At 40.4% G+C, this 27,500-nt stretch overlaps 2 protein-coding genes across 6 annotated transcripts in view; one reads left to right on the top strand and one right to left on the bottom strand.

Annotated features, from left to right (window-relative positions):
* The window catches only part of NF1 (neurofibromin 1), a 168,051-nt gene that overhangs the window by 55,866 nt on the left and 84,685 nt on the right, over positions 1-27,500 (bottom strand). The window lies entirely within an intron of this gene.
* OMG (oligodendrocyte myelin glycoprotein) lies at positions 365-5,740 on the top strand. Its single transcript, XM_007072729.4, has 2 exons — positions 365-3,153; positions 3,923-5,740. The coding sequence occupies exon 2, from the start codon at positions 3,928-3,930 to the stop codon at positions 5,248-5,250; it is 1,323 nt and encodes a 440-aa protein (XP_007072791.3). The 5' UTR covers positions 365-3,153; positions 3,923-3,927; the 3' UTR covers positions 5,251-5,740.

Raw genomic sequence — 27,500 nt, forward strand, 5'->3', positions numbered from 1 at the left:
CCAATGATTTGAAAACTGAACTTATTTCCAATAGGTGTTTAGCTGCCAGCATCTCTTCAGTCTTTTTATAATATCAGGGTTTTTTTCAGCCTTGAGGTCCATTACAAACATTGCCATCTGTAAGAGAGTTAACCCTTGGAAAGGTATTTAAAGTAAAAAGACTGAGACCCTATTGGGGGGGAGGAATAGCTCAGTGGTTTGAGCATTGGCCTGCTAAACCCAGGGTTGTGAGTTCAATCCTTGAGGGGGCCATTTAGGGATCGGGGGGAGGGAACTGGTCCTTCTTTGAGCAGGGGGTTGGACTAGATGACCTCCTGAGGTCCATTCCAACCCTGATATTCTATGATTTGCTCAAAACCCAAGCAAGCACCCTAACCTGCATGTTATTCTATCAATGCTAATCTTGGATCCACCATGCTGGACTAATTCAAAAGGAGTCTAGTGGTCTTCTCTCTCTCACCCACTTGAAAGAAAAACCTCTCATGTATGGACTCTTAATTTTTTGCTAGAACAGTAAGAAATGTTAACTTTGACTAAAGATTGTGTTCAGAAAAAGGAAGCAGCTTTATATTTGTAGCTTAGCAGAGCAGAGAGTTAGGTGATTGTAGGTTTCCTAAAAAAAAGTTCAGCCAATCCTAAATACTTGTCACTGAGGCATGCGCCTACTGCAGCATTTATGGTTATTAAGACATTTTATAAATGTTCGTTCAGAGAAAATTGATTTACGCTCGATTCAACTTTTAAAGATCAAGACATACAATGAAGGTCTATTCCTCCATCCACTCATTTCAGAGGAGTACAAAAGCCTGGTAATGTGGTTATATGTTAGCATGTGTAACAGGAAGATAAAGTGCATCAGGAGTAATTATGAGCCATGTGGTACAAAAAGAGGGGAAGAGGAGAATGAGGAAGTCTATGATTAAGTCTATTACTGGTACATAAAAAGAAACGGAAAGAATTAGACTTCAGATGAATTTTAAACTGAGAGCCACAAAAGTCACTGAGCAGAAGTTCTCAAAGGAACAGGGTAAAAGTGTAATAATATTAAAGAGAACCAAATCCTATGATTTTCGCTGGAGTCAAATGGAATTTTACATGTAAAGATTGCAGAATTAGGCCCAGAGTTTGCAAAACAACTTAGTGAAAAGCTCTGAGCACAATACTAATTTTTTAGCTGTAACATGCAAGTCTTAACAAAAATTTGATACTTTCACAAGAGTTAAATTAATACAACATGCCATGAGCCTCAGAGTTAACTCTCATGTACTGTATGTTTGGACAAAGAATATTGATTGACAAATACATTTACAATGCCATAACCTTCAAGTGAAATAATGGTTTCTGCAAAGATGAGACTTTGTGGAATTTTATAACGGATCTTTCCCAAGAGAATTCTTCTGTGTGCTATATAGCAAAACCATATGTGACAGAATATAACTTATTTATATGTAAGCAGATCTGGAGAATTGCATCTTTAAAATGATTGCAAATGTCAAGAATTTGAACCAAGAAACAAATTCTAATAGGACTCCTGAATATTGGATTAGCATGAAAAGTCCATATTTAAGATCAATCAAAAAGAGACTCAAAATAGAAGCAGTCTGTATTATGAAGCCAGATTTTCCATAAAGTGGATTCTTCAAAGATTCTAGGAAGAAATTATACAACATTTAAATAAAAGCTACTTTAGTTTGGAAAAAAAAAAGTCAGTCAGAAAAGGGAGTCCGTTCTTTAAAAAGTAGCTCTACTCTGAAAGGGGGGTTCCTATAAAATATGGTGCCTTGGGATTCAAAGTTTATTGTCCCATAACAACGTAAATATGTAATTCACTCAGTTTAAAAGTAAAGATGTTTTTCTAACTGCCAGCTCTGAAAAGTCAAGCTGAAATTCAATTCAACTGTATTCTTTCTGGCTCACGGATCAACATCAGCAATAAAGATTCTGCTGGCCAATTCTGCCTTAAGTTTCACCTGAGCCGCCCTTTTATCAATAATGGGGTAGCAGAACATGGCCCTGTATTTGGATCTTCATTCACTATTTTGATGAGGACATATGATCCAGAAAAGAATTTAGCACACTGAATATTTTGTTTCATAGGGATAAGCTGCCAGATGCTGAAATCAGCTGCCCAGAACATTTCAGCAAAGAAGGGAACAGTTTATAATTCTAAGATTGCAGGCTCTTTGGAGCAAGGAGTGTGCATCTGTATGTGCCGCACAGAGCGCATCGTTAGCACATAATACAAAAATAGATAAAAGACTGCAAAGCATTTTTTAAAATTTTTGTTGACAATAAAAAACATTAAGTTTTACATCTACATTTTGTTCACTGACAGAGGAAAAACTAAGATAAAAATAGCTACATAAGATGCCAGAAACAATGTGTCAGAAGGAAAAGCTTTATAAAAATTACGGATTTTAAAAGGCATGTATTCTATAATCAAATTAAAAACTAATAGCATAAAGCTATACATTGATTGTTTGAGGGAAATTTAAATAAAGTCTCACTGAGGATATTTGTATAAATCCCGAACAGTACTATTCTGTAGCTGATAGGATACACTGACAATCTCATCTTACAAGTGGAAAATTAATTTTTATATATATTTCCAATTTTAAAGTATTATGAAAGACTTTGGCTGTCTAGCTTAAGAAGGCTGAAGCAGAGGAAGCTAGAGTTAAACTGTAAAGTCATTATTACAAAAGTGTAGATTAAAATGAAGGTGCCAAGAACACAGCAGATATGAACAGCAGTTGTAAATAGACTTTTAGGGGGAATCAGCAATTAAGCAAAACTGAGCTACAGAAATTCTACTGGATGTTTTTTATGTAGTCAGACTTACAGGTTTTATTTTGATGGAGCCACATCTTGAAAAATATGCATATAGAGAAGTTTAGTAACTCAATTAAAAACCTATTTTGTGGAGCATGCACCCCTTGCAATAAATTTGAGTCAGCACCAACAGCAGCTCTGCAGTCCTCCGATGTAGTGCTGATCAGGTGGTTGCAGAGCCCCTGCTAACAGCAATATGATGCAGCTGAAGAGGAAAGCACAATCCACAGAGAGGAACTGTAGCTATTCTCTAAAACAAGGCGACCTTTAAGCATAAATCTTTCAGAGAAATGATGCACTGATACTCCAGAAGGAACTGTGGTAAGTGTGGGGTTTTTTGGTTTGTTTTTAATGGCAAAAACCTACTGCAAAATTAAAGATTGGGAAATAAGACTGAAAATACCGGTCTAACAATTGCATGCACCAGAAATTTGCTGCAGTGACAGTTAGAGATTTCATTCCAACATTAATTCAGGTTTCAAATATACATGTTGGCTAGCTTTAGAGAATGGGAGTAAAGTTGTATAAAGGAAGAACATTACTAATGTCTATTTTGGAATAGAGATGTGGAATCCGGAATTCAGGTTTCAAATGAGTTTGTAACAAATTATCTAGAGGCACTTCAACAAATCTTATTAAAACAAATACAATGTGCATGTTTGTGTGTGGAATTGCTATATTACTGCAGAGGTTTTTAAGGCAGATCCATTTGACAGCCATTTTTTCATCCATCTGTGTAAAAGAGCACATTATTCCTAAGATAATATAGGCTTGAAATCACTAAAAAACAAAGCAGACATTGTATAACATTTGGAATAGACTTGCATTTTAGGAAGAAAGCCCTCAATTGAGCTCAAGGGGGAAAGGGAGATGAAAAAATGAGTCTCATTCTGCTAGACACATGCCTGTAAATGGAGGGATGCTTTGTAAACAATTATAAAAAGGACTGTACCACAAAGGGTATTTTTAGTAGTAGTTTTTTTTAAACGCAATTTCTCCAGCAAGTCATCAGTGCAAAGATGATCCTTACAAATGCATTAAGTATATTATCTTTATTATAAGGGTGTCACTTTGGTATATTTAATTTCAGGCAAAATGGAATACCAGATATTGAAAACACGTCCTTGTCTACTGGTCCTTCTGATTTTTATTCCCACTGTTCTGTGCATTTGCCCTTCTAAATGTACGTGCTCAGGAAACAACAGAAATGTGGACTGTTCTGGCAGAAACTTGACTACGCTGCCACATGAATTTCAAGACAACATTACATATTTAAATCTGTCTTTTAACCACTTTGTTAATCTTGACCATCAGCTGACCCGGTTCACCAATTTGAGGACCCTGGATATTTCAAATAATTGGCTCAAGAACATTCCTGCTCATCTGCCCAAGTCTCTATGGGAAATATACGCCATGGGTAACAATATTAAAGTTCTTCAGAAACTTGATACAGCTTACCAGTGGAATCTTAAAGTGCTTGACGTTTCCAGGAATATGGTAGAAAGAGCGGTACTTATCAACAATACATTGAGTAGTCTCAAATTTCTCAATCTCAGTAGCAACAAACTTTGGACAGTTCCAACCAATATGCCCTACAACATAGAGACGGTGGATCTATCAAACAACTTCTTAACACAAATACTTCCAGGAACACTGGTGAGGCTGCTACACCTTACAAACATTTACCTGCACAACAACAAGTTCACATATATTCCTGACAAAGCTTTTGATCGGCTCTTTCAACTACAAGTCATAACACTTTATAACAACCCATGGTCATGCAATGATAAGCAAAATATCCCTTACTTGCTAAAGTGGGTAAAGGAAACAGCAGCCATTGTGATAGGGGCTCCATGCCCCAATCAAACTCTGTCTTGGATTAATGCCACACCACTTTTGACTGCTCCCACAGTTACAGACACTAACTTCATAGGTAAAGGAACAAAGGCAGCAGATACGAATGGCTCTCCAATGGCAAATGACCCAATCCAAGTGACAAAAATACGTGAACAATTTCGAGCAAATGAAGTTACATTAAGTGCTAACTTAAGCCAAACTGTATTATTTACAAGCACAGATAGACCATTACTCCTCTATCCAGAAGATCCGACTCCTCGAAAAATTAGTTCGCATGAAGCAGCAGCGACACACACTATCTACATTAAAAATTCAACTGATGTGAACTCAAGCATGATAAGTTCAACAGGATCATCCACTACTCCCATGACCCTAAGTATTACCAGCAAAATGCTAACAAACTACTCTAAAATGCCTCAACAAAGCACAACCGTTACCTTAAGGAAAGAGGAGTCCACCACAAATATTTTTAACACTCATGCGCCCTCCAAAGCAAGCATTTGTGAGGTGTATTCATTCTATGTTGTAATGCTTAATGCAGTGGCAATTCTGATTGGCTAAGGGCTTGCATTTTCTTCTGAAAATTAACACATTTACTCCAGCAATAAATAGTTGGAGAAAACCACTCAAGTCTAAGAGTGAATCAAATACAAGAAAGTCAGTTTTGAAATTTTGACTCTGCTCTAAAGAAAGTAACCATTTTAAAAGAAAAAAGTGCACAATTAATGTCTTGATACTAAGCTGCTACTTATTTTAATGTCGTATTGAGTAAAACTAACCTATCAAATGCTTTGTTTTTATGAAATATGCTTATTTTGTATTTACATTTTTAATTTTCCTTGCACAAAAATAAAACATCGGAGTTTTATGTACTGGTTTTATGTATGTTTTTGTCATTAAACATCTGGAAAAAATAAAAGGCCTGTAACATATCTGCTTTTTCTTGCTTGATTTGCCAATCAGCAATTCTTGTCATACAGCTGTGCTGATCCTTTGTAAGTTAAAATGATTTGCAAAAGAGGGTGAGGGGGAATAAAGTAAACAAAATCTGTTTCACTTATCAAAAGTTATTATTTGTGGAAATATGGTTGGCATGTATATGTCTATGTTTACTTCATAAGTATGAAAGATGTTTTAATATGAATGAAGAGTCACAGTTTTAAAGTCAGGAATTAAAAATAAATTATTTTGGTATCTACTGGATTGGAAAAAACCAAGGAAGGCAGCATGGTCTAGTTTTCTGAAAGGAGAAATGAGCGTCAAAGGAATGGTTTCTCTTCCTGGCTCTTCCACTGACAGATCTTGGGCAAGTCGCTTCACATCTCTGTCTCTAAAGTTCCCCAGATTGTAAAAAGGGGATAATATACACCTACTATGAAATTCTTGGATAACAAGTACTGTAAATAAAAAAGTGATTGGGAAATGTAATTCTTTTAAATTTATTTCAAGCATGTCTCTAACAAACTAAAGCAACTTACTCCATTATATTTAAAAGGAAAGTCATTGCATGACTGGGTCACGATGCACCTTCATACTAATTTTGATCTGCAAAATGAACTGCAAGCAAATTTACCCTATGCAAGATTACACAGCATATGTCAATTACAGTAATTATATGATGATCAACTAATTAAATAGTAGAATGTACTTATTTGTCATTGAGACAAACCCTTGTGTTTTGAGAGCCATCAAGGCCTAGAAGGCACGAAATTTGAGAGGAACTCTCTAATCAATTTTGTTTTATGTGCCCACTTCCTTGTCTCAAGAGAATGAGCTCATAATTTAGCATGAGCATTATATTCTGCACACTACTGAGCTGAGCTATACTTACGTGCATGGTTTCATGTACTCTGCTGCAGAGTAGCGCTAAATTGTGCGGCAAAGGTACTTGATATATGCTACTGAAGTTCTGCAGCAATGTGAAATACAGAGAAAAACTACTGGAAAAAGAGTTTTACTGAATTTATAACTAAGGCTATGATTTTTTCATGGAGGTCACGGAAGTCATGGAATCCATGACTTCCAGCAACCTTCGTGAATTCAGCCCCAGAGGCTGGGAGCTGCAGTGTCCCCCCGCCACCTGCAGAGCGCCCTCACCACCAAGTGGGGTACCCCGCAGCACCCGGCCGCCCCTCTCCCGCAGAGCTCTGAGCCGCCACGGGGGGGTGGGGGGGGGCAGGAGCAGAGTTCCTAGTGGTCCCACAGCTGCCCAGCCACTACAGGCGATGTGGGGACTCCGCAGCTAAGCTCCCCATTTTGTCATGGATATTATTAGTAAACATCAGGGACAGGTCATGGGCTTCCGTGAATTTTCCTTTATTGCCCCGGACCTATCGTGACTTTTACTAAAAATATCCATGACAAAATCTTAGCTTTATTTATAACTATCACTCACTTAATATTTCGTTAATACAAGCCTTTGTTAATGTTTTCCCAAGCATTTCAGCAAGTTGCTTAATTTCCAGCATGCCACAGGATCCAGCATGAGGGTGCAGCAAAAGCCAGGGGACTCCACTAAAATTTAAGTTCAGCACGCTATACTCCCTTTGGCTGTCAGGCGAGGGATATAGAACATTTACAACCCTCCTTTTAGCTATCTAAGAAGTGGAAGGAGTCAATGGAGAGGGGCTCTGTGGGAACGAAGTGGGAATTAAAACCCAGGCACTTGGGAACAGGGAGTAGCTGGAAGGAGCTTTCAGACGTGCTGCGGGAGGCATATTCCAGTTCCTTGAATTGAGGATACTATTGGAAGCCACTGGTCTGCAGTGCCTTTGAGAAGCTGGTCAGGGGAACTCCACATCAAAATTGAAGCACAGCATTGAGGTGGGGCATGCACACTGAAAACAGAACTGCCTCTGTTTCCTTTGTACAAGAGGAAGAGGCTGGCAGGAAGCATTATTCTATCTGCTGTGAATGTGCATGCTCCAGGCCAGTTGCTAAAGCAACAGATAGAGGGCTGCAAAATTTTCATGAATAACCATCTCTGCCTTGGAGCTGCCCCTAAAGGTAAATTCTAAATCCAATTCCATGGCCATTGGAATCATAATTCACAAGACTTCTCTACGTGAACAATATTTCTATGATCAAAAAACGGTCAGAAAGGGATGAGCAAGCAAACTGCTTATATTTTAACATCTAACTGCAAAGTATATGTTGAACGATGAGACTAAAAAACTCAGGTATTTTACGGACATCCAATTGCACAGTTTTTAAAACTGCAGTCAATTGAGTTATTGGTAGTGCTCCTTTGACAAAATAAATATTCACCATAACCATTACATATCCTTCAAACGCCTCATTGCTATATCCTTAAGGATAGGTTAAGACCATACCATCACATCTCTCAATAGTCTTGGCTTTCCTATGCAAATAGGTCATCCCTTTCTGAATGTGGTACCCAATTCAAAATTAAAACTTCTGGTGTTAAGGAGGAAAATTGGGGCAGTGACCAAATGAGAGCAAACCTAAAATGTTACCTTGACACTTTTTGTGTGTGTCCTTTTCAGTCATCAAGCTAATTTACAATTAGATTGTGCCATTAATCTCAAAGCCCACAGAAATTTGCAGATAGCTAAAATAGATACGTCCACCAACTACCGAAAAGCAGCTACTTCTTGGGTGAAACTAAGCAACTAGGCAGCTGTTTAGCATCTAAGAGTACGTAACAGTTGGAACAAGAGAAGAAAACTTACAAAAGATCAGGAAGACTGTATGGGGAATTTAGGTAAACAGAATGTAATTACTCAAGTTGAAACGTAAACAATCCTAGCCCTTAAGAACTTACCAGGTAACTTCAATGACTGTATAAAATCAGGGCCAACAGAAGCGTCTGATGATAGGCAAAGCCAACCCTTCCTGTCTGCCATTGAGTCTGATGTAACAGATGAATCCACTGGTGTCAACAGGCTTTGACCAAAATTTTATCTCAAGTCTACTCACACATCATCAGGTGTATTCCATGCCACTGGCCAGGACATTTAATAGATGGCTCTGCCAGCAGCACAGCGCCCCCAAGCATGCTGATGCATTAGCTTAGTACCAATTGGGGAGGGGGGAGAGGGGGAGAGGAGGAGGAAGGGAAATGACACCAACCATCCACCACTTCCTGAATCAGATATTTCTTGGAAATCTCCCCTTCACAAAAAATGGTCAAAACCTGCTTAACTTGTGAGATATGACCGAGGTCACAGAACAAGACGAAATGACTGGACACACCTCAGGTGCAATCAGAAGCATTCTCCTACACTACATGGACACTAAACTCGCTCTTGCTGCACAATTCATTTAATCATGTCAAGTTCTGTTGGGTGTGACAGAATGAATCATGGAAGCAACTCTGAAATGCTCTGAGTGTGTGTGCAATGAACACTTAGTTCATGTTCCGTAAATGCTAAATGCAGTCTAGGAAAAATCCTCTTGTCCAGCAGGTCCAGGACAACCAAAAACTTGATTAGGGCAGGTAATTACTGCATACCAGCTGCTACCTGGTTACCATATCTGACATAAGGCTGGAGATGGAAATTGGCCTCCTGTGTTTTCTTCTGGCATTTTGTGGTTTCCTCTTAATGCAGAGGGACAGGGGCTGAGGCAGGTGAGGAGTGGGTGGCAACAATATTAGCAAGGAGTCAGAGCGAAGAGGTCATCTGAAGCAGTCAAGAATATGTGGCAGTAGAGAATCATCTCACAGGTGGAAAGGGAACAGTATGCAGCTCCCTTCACATTACCGCAAAAAAAAAAAACACAAAAAAAAAAGCACCCTCCCCAAATCTTAGGACCAGCCCTCTGTCTTAAACTGACCTACACTAGGGATAAGTTAAGAGGTCCTCTGGTCAATAGGCTGCTTGCAATAAAGCAGGCTGAAATCATAAGGCTCTGCCTGTACTGTTGCTGAGCAACTAGAACTCATAATGGGTAACTCATTTGCCTACTTACTCACTGCTCTAACAGCAAGTCATTTGCATTCAAGATAAATGTGAAGAAAATAAAGAAATCAATTAACATGAATGCAAATACACAGGATTACCAGACACATACACTAGCTTCAGATTTTGTTCAGTACTATATTTGCTTTAATTCCATTCCTTGATTACAAATACATTTTCACGCTTTTTTTTAAGCATTTGTTGCCATGGTTGCACACAAACATCACAAAGCCCTCACAAAAGCAATGTTTCAATTTGACTCTTCTGGGTGCGGACACAATGGAATCAGTTTTTGCTTTTTTAAAATGGTAAAATCATTCCACCCAAATCACCCCTAAGAAAATGTTCTTCATCAGGTGTAAATTTTTTTCAATATACTTATAAAAACACAATACACCATCATCCCCGTGTGCATAAAATGTTTTAATATTAGTTTATTCCATGCATATGCTAACAATTTTGGATTTTTTTAACTTAGTTTCATTTCAGTACTTACACACGTCACTTTGTGCATATTAATGGCTCATCTTTAGCAGCAACTCTTTTCATTGTTACTCAGTAGTTACAGCTTGCAACTACAGTAACTCCTCACTTAACGTCCTCCTGCTTAACGCTGTTTCACAGTTACATCACTGCTCAATTAGGGAACATGCTCATTTAAAGTTGTGCAATGCTCCCTTATAATGTTGTTTGGCTGCCTGCTCTGTACACTGTATGTAAGATTTTGTGGAAGAGCAGCGATTTTACAAGGGAGCATTGCACAAGTTCCTCTTCTCTGCCTCCTCCCACTCCCTCCCAGCGCTTCCTCTGCCGCCAAACAACTGTTTGGCGGCGCTCAGGACTTTCTGGGAAGGAAGGGCAGGAGCGGGGATGCAGCGTGCTCCGGAGAGGAGGTGGAGTGAGGGTGGGAAGAGGTGGGCCTGGAGTGGAGCGGACATGGGAAGAGGCAGGCCTGGAGCATCCCCCAGCAAAGTCGGTGCCTGTTCTTCTCTGGGTAAGCTGCCACTGCTGCTGTGAAGGTGCTTCCTAGCATCCTACAATGCAGCGGGCCGTGCCTGTGTGGGGTAAGCCAGGGGCACTTCCCAACCACAGTACAGTACAGTATATAATGCCTTTTGTCTGCCCCCCCAAAATTTCCTTGGAACCTAACCGGCCGCATTTACATTAAATCTTATGGGAAAATTGGATTAGTTTAACATCGTTTCACTTAAAGTTGCATTTTTCAGGAACATAACTACAACGTTAAGTGAGGAGTTACTGTATACGTGCTAGTATTGCCAGGCTGACACTTTAGACAAAAATGGCTGAAAGTTAGCAATTGTAATAGACAAAGGATTAAAAACTGTAAATGTTACTTAGGAGACCAAATTCTACTGAAGGACAACAGGATATAAGCTCCTAAATCACTTTTGAAAACAGTGCTTTGGAAAATGTTACCAAAATTTATGACAAATAATTATTGCCTCGAAGACATTTAAAACGAAAAGAAAAAAGACCTCTGCAAAAATCTCTCTCCATAGTGCAGGAGAGTTAAACACGTGGACTGCGAGCTGGGTTTGGCCTGCACCACAATTTCAGATTTTCTGGAATCTAAGATTAAATTTCAAAAGCTTCTAGCCCTCAGAGCTGCAGAGATAACCTTCCAAAGGCTAACACAGTATAATCAATGCAGTAATCACAGCCTGAGTCCATGGACTGTCTGACTCATAGGTATGAACTCCCACGTCCCCAATTAATCCATTTAGAGTGTCACTCCATTTAGAGTGTCAGCTTTTAAGAACAATGTTAACACTTCAGAGTCAGTATTCAGGGGGTTGTTAAAAACACACACACACACACACACACACACACACACACACCCCCCGAACAACAAAAGTTTTGCAGGAGAAAAGCACCAGTGTGAACAGCGCTTTGTTGACAGGAGCACTCTCCTGCTCACAAAGCTGCTCCCGCTTGTGGGGGGTGGGGGTGGAAGCTCAGCACAGCTGTGTTGCTAAAAGCTCTGTAGTGTAGCCACAGCCAAAAAAGGCAGAAAGGGTTGAGTCTAAAGGGGAGCAGATTTTCTCAGTGAGTGATGCATGCAAGAAGGCACTGAACAAATTAACAACCCATTTATTACATACAGCCCATGCTCTCCCCTCAACTTCTGTGCAAACCTCTTCTTGACATTCATGTGCACACCGCAGTGCAACATGGGGAGTATGCCATTCTGAATGTAAACCCCACCGCCTAATTACCCACAGAATTTGGCTGCCTCTTCCAAATAGGTTTGATAGCCTTTGTTGGGGGAGGATGGGGTGGGGGGACTTGGCCTAATATAAATACTTTTATATCACGAGACAGGGCTTAGATAAGGAGCTAAAAGTCACAACCAGGACTATAACACTAGATAGGTCACCAATCAAGTTAAGTTTTTTTAGTACAACTATACAACGAAAAAATCGGTATAGTACCAGACATTAGACAGTGCTCTCAAGCATTAACTTTCATGAGGAAAAAAATGCCCTCAGTCTATATTAATTCCTCAATCCAAGCACTGCAAAAAGGAAATTAAGAAAAATTAAGCTGTCATCTGCAAAAGGCTTCCACTCACCCCTGCCTATCTGTAGCACATATTCAGCTTTAATATTTCTAATATTTGAATCTTAGCTTTTCAACACTTTAATGCAGTTTTACAGGAATGAAAAAGTGAAACCTTGCATTCAAGTGTGGACAGAGCAGATCCCATATTTCTTCTAGAGCCATTATAATCCCGCAGGTATGTAGGTAAATATTTATTTAGATTCTTCTACAGAACGTTCACACACTCGGCCTCATTCTTTCTAAATCACATTTCTTCAGCCATGTCCGATACACTTAGGCCAAGTTCTGATCTTTTGTATCCATGCTGCTCATTGACCCCCAAAGGATATGCAAAGGTGTAACAGTTGAATTTAGTGCTTAATCAAGTCATGGGCTTAACCCCTTGTCAAGATGGAACTCAAAAATTACTATGAGTTTATAAAAGTTCAGCAATGACTGAGGAGAAAAACACTTTGTCATGGATCATACACATCCAAACTTGGGAGAAAAATTCACCTTTGGGCTGAAAAGCAATGTAAATAAGATCAGCATATTTCTCCCCACTCCGCCAGAAAGTTACATGCCTGTAAAATTTGTTAGCAATTTAGCAGGAACTCCGAGAACAGAGGTTTTTCCCCAATTTTTTCCTGACACAGCTAAGAGTAAGAAACAGATTTGTTGTATATTTGCAACATAATGTGAGCCTCATTCAAAAATTAATTTATCTAATCCCTTACCATCATTAAACACACTATAAGTAAAGAAACACTATACCTCCAAAAATGTACCTTAATTGCATGCTTGGTTTTCTAAAATTCCTTTCCTATACCAAACTCTGGGCTGGTTATGCCGTCTTGCTTGACCTAAATAAACAAGGAGCATCCCATATTTCTACATAATAGTCCACCATACCCTGAAGCTTCAGCGAACTCCTTGAATGCTGCTGATTTGATCAAGGCATAAGCACATTCTTGGAAATTTTGAAGGGTTAAAATGCTTTCAGGGAATTATTTTACTTCCTTTAATCAATGCTAATTAGAATTTTTAAAAGAAGTTATTTACCTTGGGAAACAGAAATCCAATCAGACATAGGTAAACAAGGAAACCAAGCCAGCTATTTGTTGGCTTTTTGATTACATCATTATGAAGTGATACTTAAATAGTAGGAAAGAAATTTAAAATCAGAGACAGCACTTTCAGAGTCCAAGGATATCTAGCAACTGAATTCATTTCTCCCTAAAGAGGATCTGAAACAATAAAAAGGTATGAAATTATATGATTTGCTAAAATTGTCTCAGCCTTCAATAAATGGTATTAATTGCTAAATTTTTACCTGGCTTGTGAACTTTACCTTAAGTATTTTGAGCTTGGAAACAGACAGCTCATTTTATAAGGAATCATACTTTAGGCTGGCTAGTCGTACCTATGTTTTATGTAAATTTTGCTTACAGATTGAGAACTTTCTGTGCTGATCTCAGAACCTTTTGTTAAAATGTAAAATAATTATACTCGTTATTGAATAAGTACATGTGAAGCTTATGTTATTCTGCATTTTTTGACTGGACAATGTTATACTAATTGATCTCATGCCTTTTTAGAAAATACTTCTTTTAAAAAATTGCCCCAAAAGGAAGTAAATTGTACAAAAAGTAATAAACTGAGTAAATGGGAGTCAAGTTTTCCAAAAGGCTAAAATTTTTGCACTGTCTGCTTTATGTGATTAAGGAATCATGGCTGGTATGTTCAAGCAAGTTTATTGCTCCCTTTGCTTTATTCAGACCTGACAAGAATCATATTCCCATTGTGATTTTTTTTTTAATCCTTATGTGCTACAAAAAAGGCCATACAATGCAATGAGTTCAGGTAGGAAGGAGGGACTCTGCTAGCAGTTGCAAATAGGATTCTCTTTACAGGCCAGTGGTTTTGCTTTTCCTCCCACGTTTATATGTACAGAGAGCAGAACTGGAAGATGACCACTTGAGTTTTACTATATGAGTACAGTGTATCAGGAGAGCAATGAGCTAAATCATTCCGCTGTTTACCAGAAAAACAAAAAGTTTTAAACTTGTGATATTGCTTCCACCCCACCACCCCCAAAATAGAAGGAAGATGCCATTCAAATCACACCTGGCTGTCCTTGTTCTCATGCTATGTGAGCTCCATTTAATTGGCAGTGTAAACGATTACAAGACTGTTGGTCTGGATAGTGTGGGCAATGCTGGCAATAAGACAACCGAGCCTGCCAACAAGGACAAGACCGCCCCCCGACAGCCAGCTCACCTCCACCACCCACCCCACCAGCAATCACAAGGACAAGACTGCCGCCGACAGCCAGCTCACCCTCCACCACCCACCCCACCAGCAAGGACAAAGACAAGGCAGTCTCCACCACCCGGCACAACAAGGACAATGCTCTACCAACCAGAGAATCTCTAAAGAATTCGACATTGAGAAGTGATACAACTCATCACCGTGGAGGCTCAGCTGCTACAATCCCTTCAATGTTTACTATTGCATCACTGATGTCAACTCTTCTCAGCACCACTTTACCAAGTGGGGTGTATTTTCATCCTTTCAGTGGGCTCTGCAAACTTTTCAGATTAATTCTTAAATTATGTGATATTATGCCATATGCAACTCTTCGTTAAGACTTTTTCCTAGCCACTGCAGTTCTGTTGTCACCCCACTGTCAGCTCCATTACCCACCGGTGTTTAGTTCATCACTACCTCCAGCATGTTATATAGGTACCAAGATTTTCCTAGACTATGACTATTAAAACTGTGGGATTCTCAGGGAGTTGGGTTATGGGGTATTTGCTCCTTGTATGTGGTTTTCTGCTTTTAACCCAAGCCATGTGGAGTGTGTTGTGATAATAGGGTGATGGGTTCTGTATACATACCTGTGCTCTTATTGGTATCAAGTCTGAAAGATGGTTCACCTAAAACTATTTAACTTCTGTATATACAATAGTGCAGATTTAGTATTTTATTGCTCACATGGCCTTATCTAGTTTTTAAACAAATATTGTAAATAGTTTTATGTTATTCACAGCAATTAAAAATAAGTTGAGGTTGTCCAATTAGAAGCAAAAATTCCACTATTACCCATGTTATTTTAAAACAAGTGGGGGGGGGACCCCTCAAAATTCTTTAAAAGCTACTACAAATTCTTCAAAATTTGATAGGCGTTAAATACCATAATGGACGGAAGCATGATAGTAAAAGTAACATCTACATAGAGCGGAGAGCTACTTGTTCCATTACTTTTGTTTCAAGGAAATTTAACAAAACCATAATAAATAAATAAATAAGGCAGCATTTAAATGATAGGTACTAATTCTACAAATGAACAAACAAGGCAAAGGAGAGGAAACGTAAATTATTTTCTTGGATTCATGCTCAGGTACTGCCTGGAGCGTGCCAGCGTTCAGCATGCTTTCTTGGCAAACAACAGGAGAAAAACCGGTCTCTCTCCTGAAAGGTTTTTCACATCCAACAAGTCAGTTTATTTACTTGTATTAAACATGACCATTCAAAGTTAATCTGGTCACATCTGTACTCAAATATTCAGGACTGAGTAATTAAGACACTCTAAAATGAAGCCTTAATGAAAAAGCAGTACAACAAACACTACCTATGTTTTGTAAAAGTGTTAACATTCTTGTATTAAGGAAAGACATGCCAATTTAAAATCCCTTGCAGTTCTATTCAGCGGTCAAGCTTTTAACAAAATTCTTTAATGTTTTAGGTACCATTTTTTAAGTTGTTAGTCATATTGCTATGCCACAATTACAATATGCCTCTATTCTGCAGTTAAAATAAAAGTTTTTTCATATAATCAAACAGCCAAAAACCTACACAGCTGGTCTCTGTACAATTTTTGGTTTTAAACTTTACAATATTGAAAATTACAATTACATATTTTCTGAAAAGTTTGTTCTCCCATATTAGCTCTCCCAACCATCAATCATGGTTCCAGCAACACTTTGGTCATCAATATCCTCTCATTTTCTTACCAAGCTCACCTTTTTTCCATTCCTGTCTAGAGAGGATACAATTGTACACGCTTCCACTTAATCATGTATAGCTTTCTTTGTAACCCATGGATAGGTTCGTCCTTCTTCACTGCTGCTTAGCAAGAGGTGGGGGGTGGGGGTGGGAGAGGGGGAAAAACCATGTAATCCAACCTAAGGAGGCTCAAAATGCGCAGCTAAGTGTCACCCTTTAATAGTCCTGTTCTCTTAGTTTTTGAAAATTCTCCTCATTCGTGGAACTGTTCATACAAGACAACTTCCACAGCCAAACAGGACAAAACCTGGTCCAAAGTCAGGAAAGAGGATCAACAATGTCAATGCTAGACCTCACACAAAACCAGTTCCCACGAACACGATGCCAACTCTCAAACATGGAGCCAAGCTCCAACCAAGGCAGCCTTTTAGGACTCTATAGTTGTAAAAAAAAAAAAAAAAAAAAAAAAAAAAAAAAACCTCTAGCTCAGACACACAGATGGAGAACCCACGGTAAGTCTCTCAGCTGAATCTCTTGTTGCCAACAGGAAGGGCACATATTGCTCAGAGAATAAAAGATGTCTATTTATTGGGTTGTGGGAAAGGAGGTAGCACACTTGGAGTCTTTCGAGCAAGAGAGGTCAGAAATGGAGGCAAGTCCTGGGGAGGAAGAAACTTATTCTTAAGCAAGTGAGGGTACACAAAAAGGTTCAGTTAAACAACAAAAGCTGTGTCTCAGCCCAGAACCATTTTATCGGAGCACACCACAGAATTATGCACACAGAAAGGTCTCTCTTTCCTCTAGTCTACAGGGACTAGATTTGTGCATTTGATTTTTATTGGTGTTACTGTGGGAAGGCTGGACTGAAGGAATGGGTTTTGCATAGTCCTCTGAAGGAACCGAGGTTTGTGATCATCCTGCCATCTCGACATAGAATGTGTGACCCAGAAACACATCAAATCACAAACAAATCACAAGGGGCTGACAGTTCCACTATATTTGTGCAATGGAGTGGTCACAGGAAGTCATGACCATGAGAGATCAGGTGGTTCCTCAGATAACTTGGGTCAGTCTCGTATACAAAACTTTAGAGAGATCAACTGACACTTTCAATATGACCTCGTATTCAATATCAGAGCTCTCCTCCAGTACTTTACCCCTTCCTATTTGTACCTTGATCCTTGGCTCCCATTAGCATCCTTAGAGAAAAGCAGCATAATATAAGAAAAGATCATTGTCCATTTTTGCAATCTCGCTATAGAGCAAACAAAACAAGATCTAGATAATTACACAGTTATTTCTTGATTTTCAATCTACTGGCCAAAGGAAGGACAGCAAGCCAGTTTTAGAAAAACGAGTCGAAGCTTTCACTTAAACTCTGACCCACGTTTCAGCTGACAAGTTCTGAAAAGGATCCAGTCAGGACAGTGACTGTCCTTTCAATCCCTTCCCAATAGGCTCTATCCCTCCCTGAGATATGCCTCAGTGAACATTTTAAGAGTCATCCAAAACTACATGTAAGGTCACAATATTTCATCCTTCCCCTCCAATTTTACAAGCTTTCTATTTTTATTTATAAAATGTCCCTTCTGGAAGTACATTTGATACAGTACACAAACAGGGATAGTACAAATCTGGAGGAAAAGGTATCTTACAACTTCTCCTTTCCCCTTACTCTCTCCTTCCATTAGACATATTCTTAAGATACTTAGGGCTTGTCTACACTTACATTTTATAGCACTCTAACGTGCTGGCCAGGGGTGTGAAAAATCACCCCCCTGAGCACAACAAGTCTGAATGCTAGTGTAGACAGGCTCCGAGCACTGGGAGCCACCCTTCCAGCACTTGGAGCTAATCCTCTCGTGGAGGTGGATCACCACACTCGCACTTCAAAGCGCTGCCATGTTTCCAGTGTAGCCATGCCCTTAGAGAGCTCATAGTGCAGTTTATGAACATAGCAAGCTAAATAGACAGGCCTTGCACTTAGCCAGGAAGGCAAGTACTCGTTCTCAAGTTAAAGCCACAGAGTGAGTCAGAACTGAGCACCCCAAACAATAATGCCCTTCTACAAGCCCCCTTGTGTTTAAATCTAGAAATTATTAGCTCATGCACCTCAGCTGTCACGGTGGGGTCAAGGGTTCTCAGATAACCAGAGCCTCGGCCATATATTATTGACTCTCAAAACCAACATCCTACTGAGCAAAGAAAATACTTTTCACCAATAATTTCATCTCTCAGGCTTTTGATGATAGTATCCAAAAAAAATATTCTCAACCATCTCTAAAATAGACAGCAAATGAACATTAGTGGTAGCGAGGCATGAGGGAGCTTCATGTTGCCCTTTACTTGCCACTCCTCATGGTTTTCTCTCATATATAGTGGAAGACTTCAGAGATATGGCTTCGAGGGCAGAGCTCCTAGCTATTAAGCAATAAAGGCTGTAGGCCTTGCTAGAGCCCTAGGCATAGCTGCTAGGGTGAACCAAAGTAGGCCTGAGTTTGGCAGAATAGTAACATGCCAGGTATTAGCTAACCAAGTAAGCACATTCCTGGCCTGAGAGGATGGAACAAAAACACCCAGAGCTCTCAGAATACTACATACAGATACATACCAACAGATTGTATAGGAACACATTGACGCCCCCGTAAGAGAAGGATGGAATGACAGGATAATGGATGAGGATGTTTTGTTCAAACTAGCAAGTTCAAAGTACAAGATATTAATGAACAGCATATAAAATGTAATACGTAACTTATTTGTATCAATGGATAAAAAGAAAGTGGAGGGAGGGGTTTCTTTGTACTGGCCTAGGGGATAAGATTATGTTATGTTAGCTGAGCTGGTACCTAATTGCGGGCATACATGCGTTAGGGTACACGTAGCGCCTATGAGTTAAATAATTCTGTGCTTTGATGCCAATGAACCTGGCCGAGTGCCTTCGCCACTGAACTGAGCCTGTGGTCTTTTTGTAGGAGTAACGTGACGTCTGCTGAATCAACACACGGTGCTCCAAGAACAGCAGCACAAGCAGCATTAACAACATTTTGCAGCACTAGCACAAAACCAAAAAAGAGACAAAACTAAAAACCAAACCTGATATTTCTATTTTGCTAAAGCTTAATTAAAAGATCACCAGAGAGCCTATGAATAAAGAGCATACAAAGTCAAATTAAAATGGAGATTACTAAAGTAATAGATTGGTAAAAGAAAATATAACAATACACAGAAAAAGAGATAACGGGGATGGTGGGTTATCAAAATTATCTCTGAGTACTGGGCATTAAAAAAGGAACAGCGATCTCAGTGATGGGTGCAGAAAGACAATGACAAGTAAAGAACTGAAGTGCTAGCCACAAAGTGTTTCAACAGTTGTCACTTTGGATGGTTGATCTAATTAGAGGAACTAGTGGTCATCCCAACTTCCTGGAGGAAGAGAACTTGTGGCCAGAAGCAGAGAAAGCTCTGTCTCTTACAAGTAGAAAGTCAGTCTTGAGGCTGACAATTTCACTGATCCAGTGGAATGGAGCTGTAACAGGAAGTTGTGATCATGAGAGGCGAGTGGTTCCTCAGATAACATGGGCGAGTCCCACGTACCGTTTCTGAAGAGATGGCTTAAGGACAGTGGGACCAGTTTGCTGTGTGACGCAGGAACCCAGATGAACAGTTGTCACTTCCCCCAGTTAGTTGTATGACATGGAAAGTATCGAAGACTAATCTGTTACTAACAAAGCTTGGGACTGAGACCTCCTACAACTGAAAAGTATAAGAGGTGAGATGTGGAAAAGAATACTGTGCTAAAAATGATAAATAGCTAGAACAGCAAGTATGGATTATTAGGAAGAGAATGAGCACTCACTCTGGTGAGAAGGTGGGTACATTGCTCAAAGTTTGGGAGGGATGGGTTAAGCTATTTTACACAGTATTTTCTGGGAAAATAAACTTAAGGTCAATAAAACTCTACAGGGCAAAGTGATAGTGTTTAAAACCATATGCCAAAATGTTTTTTCCTGTTTGATGGATGTTGGACTCTGCCACCAACAATTTCACAGACAGAGGAATCTCATCAGCCACCTAGTAATATAATATTTGGATGCTAAAATTTTGTACCCAGCAAGAAATGCTAGAAAATCTTCACCCAAAAACATGGCATTATTGTACAAGGAGTCTGATTCTGGTTCAGTTAGATAGGAATAACTTATTGCAATCACTGTATCATAAGACAGCCAATCAGCTTCTGCAAGATGTTACATATCAGTGATGCGATAAGCTCACCAGGGACAAAACCTTGTCTTTCCACTGTGTGTCTATTGCTATAGAGAGAAGCCTGTCCATGGTGCAATCCAAGAGGCTGGGGGTCTCCATCTGGACCAGAAAGCACAGGATTTTTGTTGCAAAACGGTTATTCAGGATTGTTATGCTGATGGAACAGAACCATGGAAATGGGAGTTAAATAATTCTGTCTTTATTTTTTTCTTCTAGAGTTGTCCTAGTTCAACTTCTAGTAAACTTCCAATTAAAAAAATCCTGACTGTTGTGTCTCCTACTTGGCTTTATGAGTTCACCTTTTTCAACTTTTATGTAGGAATATATGAAGATTCAAGTTTATACACCTGATCTTAGGATCTGTTAGTTAAAAATTTGTTGACGGCCTGACAGGCAAATACTCCCCCCCTGTGGGCATGTTATGAAACCCAGTTTATACCTTCATTCAGCAGAGCATAAAACAATGACAATAAAACTGTGCAACGATTGCTGCCCTTCAAATGGCTGTGGGTACACATGACACAAACAGCTCCCTGCGCTCCCTTGGGCTTTTCTTGGCTCATCACTGACTTGTCCAGACTTGATGGTGCTTCAGATTTGTGGTAAGTGACAGCTTCAGATTTCTAGGAAAGTCACAATGGAACAGAGGTGGCATAGCTGCAGGACTACATTCACTGCCACCTAAGGGGAGCTGCACAGATAAATCACTATGATTCATAATGTTCCATAGCAACTTTCATCCAATGATTACTAAGTGCTTTACAAAAGTGCACGTTATCCCTAATTTTCAGATAGGGAAGCACAATAGGTTGAATGACTTTCAAGTCAGAAATAAAATCCAGGCCTTCTGACAGTTTCTCACACTATCCACTGGACAACACTTATTTTACATTTCAAATAATTAACTTATTACTCTTTCTGGTAATCTGTCCAAGTCAATATGGCAAATGCATTTCAAACGGTATTAAGTTTGTTCGCTTAGCAGTGAAATCTTGATATTCAACGTGCAAGGGCACAGGGTGCAATCTTTGAGACATGCAGTAATGCATTAAAGAAATATCCTCTACTCCTTCTGAAGTTTGGGATCCTCCAAATATTCCACTAAGTGTTCTACACCTTGCCGGATTGAGCCCCGTAATGAATATCTATTAGCACACTGAATGACTTGAAATTTCTCAGTTGCAGTACTGACAAACTTTGTAAAGTTCAACAAATGGAAATCACAGTTACCGAACAAACAACTAAACTCAAGTGTTTCCTGGTACACCACAAATCAGCCTTTTACTTCGACAACAAGTTTGCATGCAGCCCCCGGACTGCGACCATCTCTTTCAACTTCAGATATTTGTTCACCCAAAACAAATGCTGAAAAGCAAAAATGGGACTTAATTGTTAAAAGCGAATGATGAGAACAATTTTCTGGTACAGTAGCTGGTTTTAGTGATAGACTGCATACTTCACTTAAGCTTTCAGTACTCTTGGATGTATACCATGAAGTCCAGGTGACCTGCTGATCAATTTGCTCAGACCCTTTTTTTGGGGGGTGGGGGTGGGGGTGGGAAGAGGAATACCTCAAGTCTGACAATATCCCAGTTTTATTACCAGAAAAAAAACACAGTACATATGGGATCGGTATCTCTCCAACGGAAAGTTAACCCAAGAAGCATTTGCTAAGGATGCCTTACAAATACAGATTTAAACGAGTATTTGGGGTCCCCAGTGAACAAGAGATTAACATTTTAAAACAACTACTTAACTCTTAAATTCTTCCCTTCCTCCTCCTTTCTGTAGAGATGCCCATGAGATTTATTTTTGCTTTAAGAAAGTGACACTTTGGGCCTAAACATGCTGATAGTATCCCTTCAGCACCATACCTCAAAATGCACACAGAAGAGTGCATCACATACTGATTAGTTTCCCTCGAACTGCCAGCATTCCAACGGAACACTGATGAGGGACGGGCAGCTGTCAGCCAGGAAAGGGTTAAGATGATTTTAATTGCTGCACTAAGTAAAACCACTAGGTTGCTTAAGTGTCCAACAGCTGTCTATTCAAAAAAGTTCAAACATCTCAGCATCTATGTCCCTAGACAACTTCTACCATGGAGGCACTTTTAAGCCTGAATGGTTATGCTATTTATTCTTTTCCCAGAATTATAACATTACTTTTATGTAATGAATTAATTGTAGACACCTTTGCTTCAGTGCTTTCAGAGTATACCACAAGATAAAGTGCTGGTAAATGTTATGCATATGTAAACACTCCCCCATTATTTCCAGGAATTAAAGAACTCTTCTCTTCAAACGATAAGGCTTTTTCACACATTACTAATGAGGAATATACAAACAACGTGTCAAATCATTTTACAGAAGACGTACTGTATACGCTGGAGCTGGATCTGTTCCTTTACACAGTTATAGCCCAGACAGCATGAACTTTGTTAGATGGATTATCTATCCATGGCATTTGCACGCCCAATTTCCTGCTTGAAGTAGATGAGCAGCTAACTTATGAATTTTATGTTCCTTGACATGAAATGAGGCAGTTTGTGCTGGGGAAAAAAATTGGAGAGAAAGATATGGCAAACAAACAGCCTTTTATTGTTGGCTGACATCAGGTGTTTAATAAGACACCAGAGATATGAACTTAAGAACAGGCCCTGTCTTCTGATGTAAATGGAGGGGTCTGAAACACAATGGCTCTCACATCGAAGGAAAAGGTAAAAGAAGAAATGGAGGAAACTGACTGCAACGTTTTTTTCCTCTACCCCTGTTCCCATTCCCTGTAAGCTCCTCTCTCCTCTGAATTGTTCTGTCTGTTTGAGGAGCCTGTCTGAAATCTTATTCTGCCAAAAGCAGAAAAGATTAAAAATATCTGGCAGTTCTACTATGAATGAAGAGAGAAGTTCTATTGAGAAGCTTTCCTACTATCCTAGTAGTGCTGGACCATTTATGAACACGATATTTCACTTGAACCCCACAGTTTCTGGAGTTATATCCTGGGCAATTAGCTACACTTCAAAAACGTTCTCATCATTGTTTTTATCCACCTCACTGGCCATCTCTCTTTAGAGTTAGGGTAAAATACTCTTCACTGCCACCAAAACATCTTTCCTTTACTGTACCTTATAAGTTGGGCTAGGTTTATCAGAAAATGTGAAAAAGTTTAGTGCAGACGCTACAGCTGAGCTCTTCGGATGAAGTGTCACACTGAGGCTCCTATCGCCAGTTTTTAAAGGATATCCATTCAGGTAAGAATTAAGAATTCCAGTGCATTTTTCGAAAGAAAAACTGATATCTGCAGTCCTAGCCAATATTCCCTTTGTCACAAAGATTCCAGCAACCAAGGTGCACCTGTCACATTTATATACACAGCCACTAATTCCAGCATTCTATTTAAATTACATTATCCAGTGTGCTGCGCCTCCCAAATATTTACCCCCATGGGGCTAAAGGACATGTGTGCTACCAGAAGAGAGAGAAAACAGATTAAAGAAACACATTCAATTTGTTTTCCTGCATTTTCTCATAGGCCTCCCTCCCACGGTCACAATTACAATGAGAAAGTCCCTACGTTTTTTCTCTTGCCCCATTCCCAGCCCCATTCTGCATAGACACACCTTCATTGTAAGTGTGAACATGGCAGGGAAGCTGCACCACCTGATAAAAACACTTATGTTAAATGTATTCCTCTGCAATGCTTACATGCTGTTTCTGAAAAATATATCGGGTATAATAATAGCCCTGTACTGTGTCCAGCCTGAGTAATTTGAAACACGGAAGGTAGAAAACCATCACAGAACAGAACCAGAAATATCCTCTACTTCTGTAACTAGGGTTGCCAAATTTCTAACCCCACAAAACTGAACACTCAAGCCCCACCCTGTCCCCAAGGCCCTGCTCCCTGCCCCGATGCCCTGCCCCCTGCTCACTACATTCCTCCTCCCTCATTGGCCCACCCTCACTCACTTTCACTGGGCTGGGGCAGGTGGTCAGAAATGAGGGGTTCAGGGTGCGTGAGGGGGCTCTGGCGTGGGGCTGAGGAGTTTGGGTGCTGGAGGGGGCTCCAGGCTCGGGGGTGGAGCAGAGAGGTTTGGGGTGCAGGGGGGGCTCTGGGTTGGGGCAGGGGGGATGAGGGCTCTGGCTGGGGATGAGGGGTTTGGGGTGCAGGAGGGGGTTCTGGGTTTGGGGGGGCTCATGGCTGGGGCAGGAGATTGGGGTGCGGACTTACCTCCGGTGGCTCCCAGGCAGCAGGGGGGACTAAGGCAGGCTTCCTGCCTGTCCTGGCACCGTGGACTGTGCTGCGCCCCAGAAGCAGCTGGCAGGTCTGGCTCCTAGGCAGAGGCGCAGCAGGTGGCTCTGCGCACTGCTCTCACCCGCAGGCACTGCCCCCCGCAGCTTCCATTGGCTGCGGTTCCCAGCCAATGGGAATGCAGAGCCGGTGCTCGGGGCGGGGGCAGGGTGCGAAGCCCCATGCGTCCCCGTCCCGTCCCCCCCAGGAGCCGGACCTGCTAGCCAGGTAGCGAATAGCCTGCCTTAGACCCGCAGCACCTCTGACTGGACTTTTAACAGCCCGGTCAGTGGTGCTGACTGGAGCCGCCAGGGTCCCTTTTCGAGCACGTGTTCCGATCGAAAAATCGGACACTGGGTCACCCTTCCTCTAACCTGGAAGTGTTCCTGCAAACATTTTGTTTAAATTCTGATTAATTCTGAAGGAAAAAGTATGTTCTAAAATATATTTGTATAAACGCCAGGGATAAGTCATTTCTGGCAGGGATGAATGGGTATCACTCATAGAGGAGGGAAAACTATCAGAGGAAAAAAGTGACTCCAGCTCACCCTTCAAAATGGTGGTGGAACTCTAACATGGAATCCTAAGAGTACATTCCAACATATCACTGACTATTCCTCTTTTCACAGGACAAACAAGACATTTTTTTCAAATAGGCACCAAAATTAAGCAGATTTAAGTCTCATATTGGACTGCCAAATTACTAGTTGTTCTGGGAATCATGTATTAACATTTTGGGGAGAATTTTGAGGTCTGTGGCAGACTCTACCCAAAACGTTGGTATTAAGAACATCCTTGAACAAATGGTAACCAGAAGAACTCACCAGCATGACAGATTCATTTCCATGCCTAACTTGTATGCAATGGTCTCTCCCATTGAAGATGCTGCAGCTTGTTTGGTAAGACAAACTGGCAAATTCTTTAAAACTCCACTGAATTTAGCACTACATACGTATTTTAACATCTTGTCTTCACACAATGTTTCACTGATTTAGCTACAAGTAAGTTTAATAGATCTATCTGGTTGAAATGGATGCAAAACCCTGTACGGACATTCTTAATTCTATTTATTCCTGGCTTATATCAATTTAGCTTAAATCTGCCTGGAATCAAAGTAAGCTAAATCAATCTAAACCAGGCATAAACTGAATTAAGAATGTCCACACAGAATTTTGCATCTGTTTAACTAAATTAGTTAGTTAACTCATAACTGGAGTTCAAGATGTGTGGTCCCTATCTGTATTCCACTGTGGGTACACCATGCACTCCATGTGCCTAAGAATCGAGCTTTCTAGCAAGTAACATCCATTAGTCTGCTCTCATGAAGTTGCTTTCCTTGAATGTGTACCAAAGTTCCACCTCTTACCCAAAATCAAGAAAAATCTGAAGCAGAGGAGAAGGAAGGTGGGAAGTGGAATACAAATAGGAACCACACATCTTGAAGAACTCCAATTAAAAAGGGTAAGTACATCTCTTTCCTCTTTGAGTGACGGTCCCTATGTGTATTCCACTGTGGATGGCTGAAAAGCAGTCATCAGAGAAGAGGAAGGTGTAAGGATGTAGATGGTATGGCTGCTTGTAGAGCTGCCATCAAAAAGTCAAAGTGGACTTCTAATATCTCTAGGAGTCTCCGTGAATATGGAGGAGATGGAGCAGCAATGAGGCCAATGTTATAATTTCTGCACATGTACCTGTGAGAAACCAGTTCTCTTGACAGAGGAAGACAGTGGAATTGTCCCATCCGTGGTGTGCTGTTACTATGGAAAATACTTTTATGAAGTCTTTGGGTGCAGTTGCAAGGCTGAATGGGAGTACTCTGTATGGCTAGTGGTCATAGCCTGCCACAAATCTGAGAAAACTTCTGTGGGAAGGCCGAATATTGATGTAAAAGGAATCATCTTTCATATTGAGAGTTGTTAACCATATGTCTTTTTCTAGGGATGGTATTTATCAATGCCAATGTAACCAGGTGGAATTTTATCTTGCAGGTAAAGACACAGTCGTCACAGGCTGAGGATGGGTCTCAATCCTCCTGTCTTTCTGGGGATTACAAAGTATATGGAGTAAAACTCTTTTCCTTGATGTTGAAGGGATACATTCTCTATTATTCCCTGTTGTAGGAGGGATTTCATCTTCTGAAGGAAAATCTCCTCATGAAAGTGTCCCCGAAGACAGACAAGGAAGGGGCTTCTGGAGAGGGTGGGGAGATGAAATCTATGGTGTATTTGGAACAGATGACATCCAACATCCATCTGTCTCTTTTTGCCCTCCAGTTGTGGGGGAATCGTGCTACATGTCCATCAAAGCAGATTTCAGGTGAAGGTGCCATCAATACTGGTTCGCAGCTCTTGAGCATCCCATCAGAAGTATCTTTTGGTTGGGGGAGAGGTTGGGTAGGCGCGGATGGGGCAGTGTGTCTCTATTTTTACACCCTCTACTGTTTGCTTTGGGGTTGGTCTATATATGCCCAGAGAGTGGAGAGCTGCCTTTGAGTCAGTCACTGAATGCAAAGACTGGTCTGTCTTCTGGTGGAAAAGATTGTTTTCATCAACGGGAAAGTCCTGCACAGCGCCCTGTACCTCCCTGGGAAGTCCTGAAGGGTAGCCTAGATTCCTGGCATGTCATTATAGTTGTCACCATGGATCTCAAAGCAGTATCAACAGAGTCGACTGCTTGCCAGTTCTTGCCACTAATCTGCCTTCATCAATAGGTCTTGAAATTGGGCCCTATCCTCCTGAGGTAATTTATCTTTGAAGTCAGAACTTA

This window comes from Chelonia mydas, chromosome 17, assembly GCF_015237465.2.
Source record: "Chelonia mydas isolate rCheMyd1 chromosome 17, rCheMyd1.pri.v2, whole genome shotgun sequence".
In the NCBI taxonomy this organism is placed as follows: Eukaryota; Metazoa; Chordata; order Testudines; family Cheloniidae; genus Chelonia; species Chelonia mydas.

Bases quoted from the DNA above. Each gene is read 5' to 3' on its own strand.
- OMG (XM_007072729.4), top strand. From the start codon at position 3,928: ATGGAATACCAGATATTGAAAACACGTCCTTGTCTACTGGTCCTTCTG.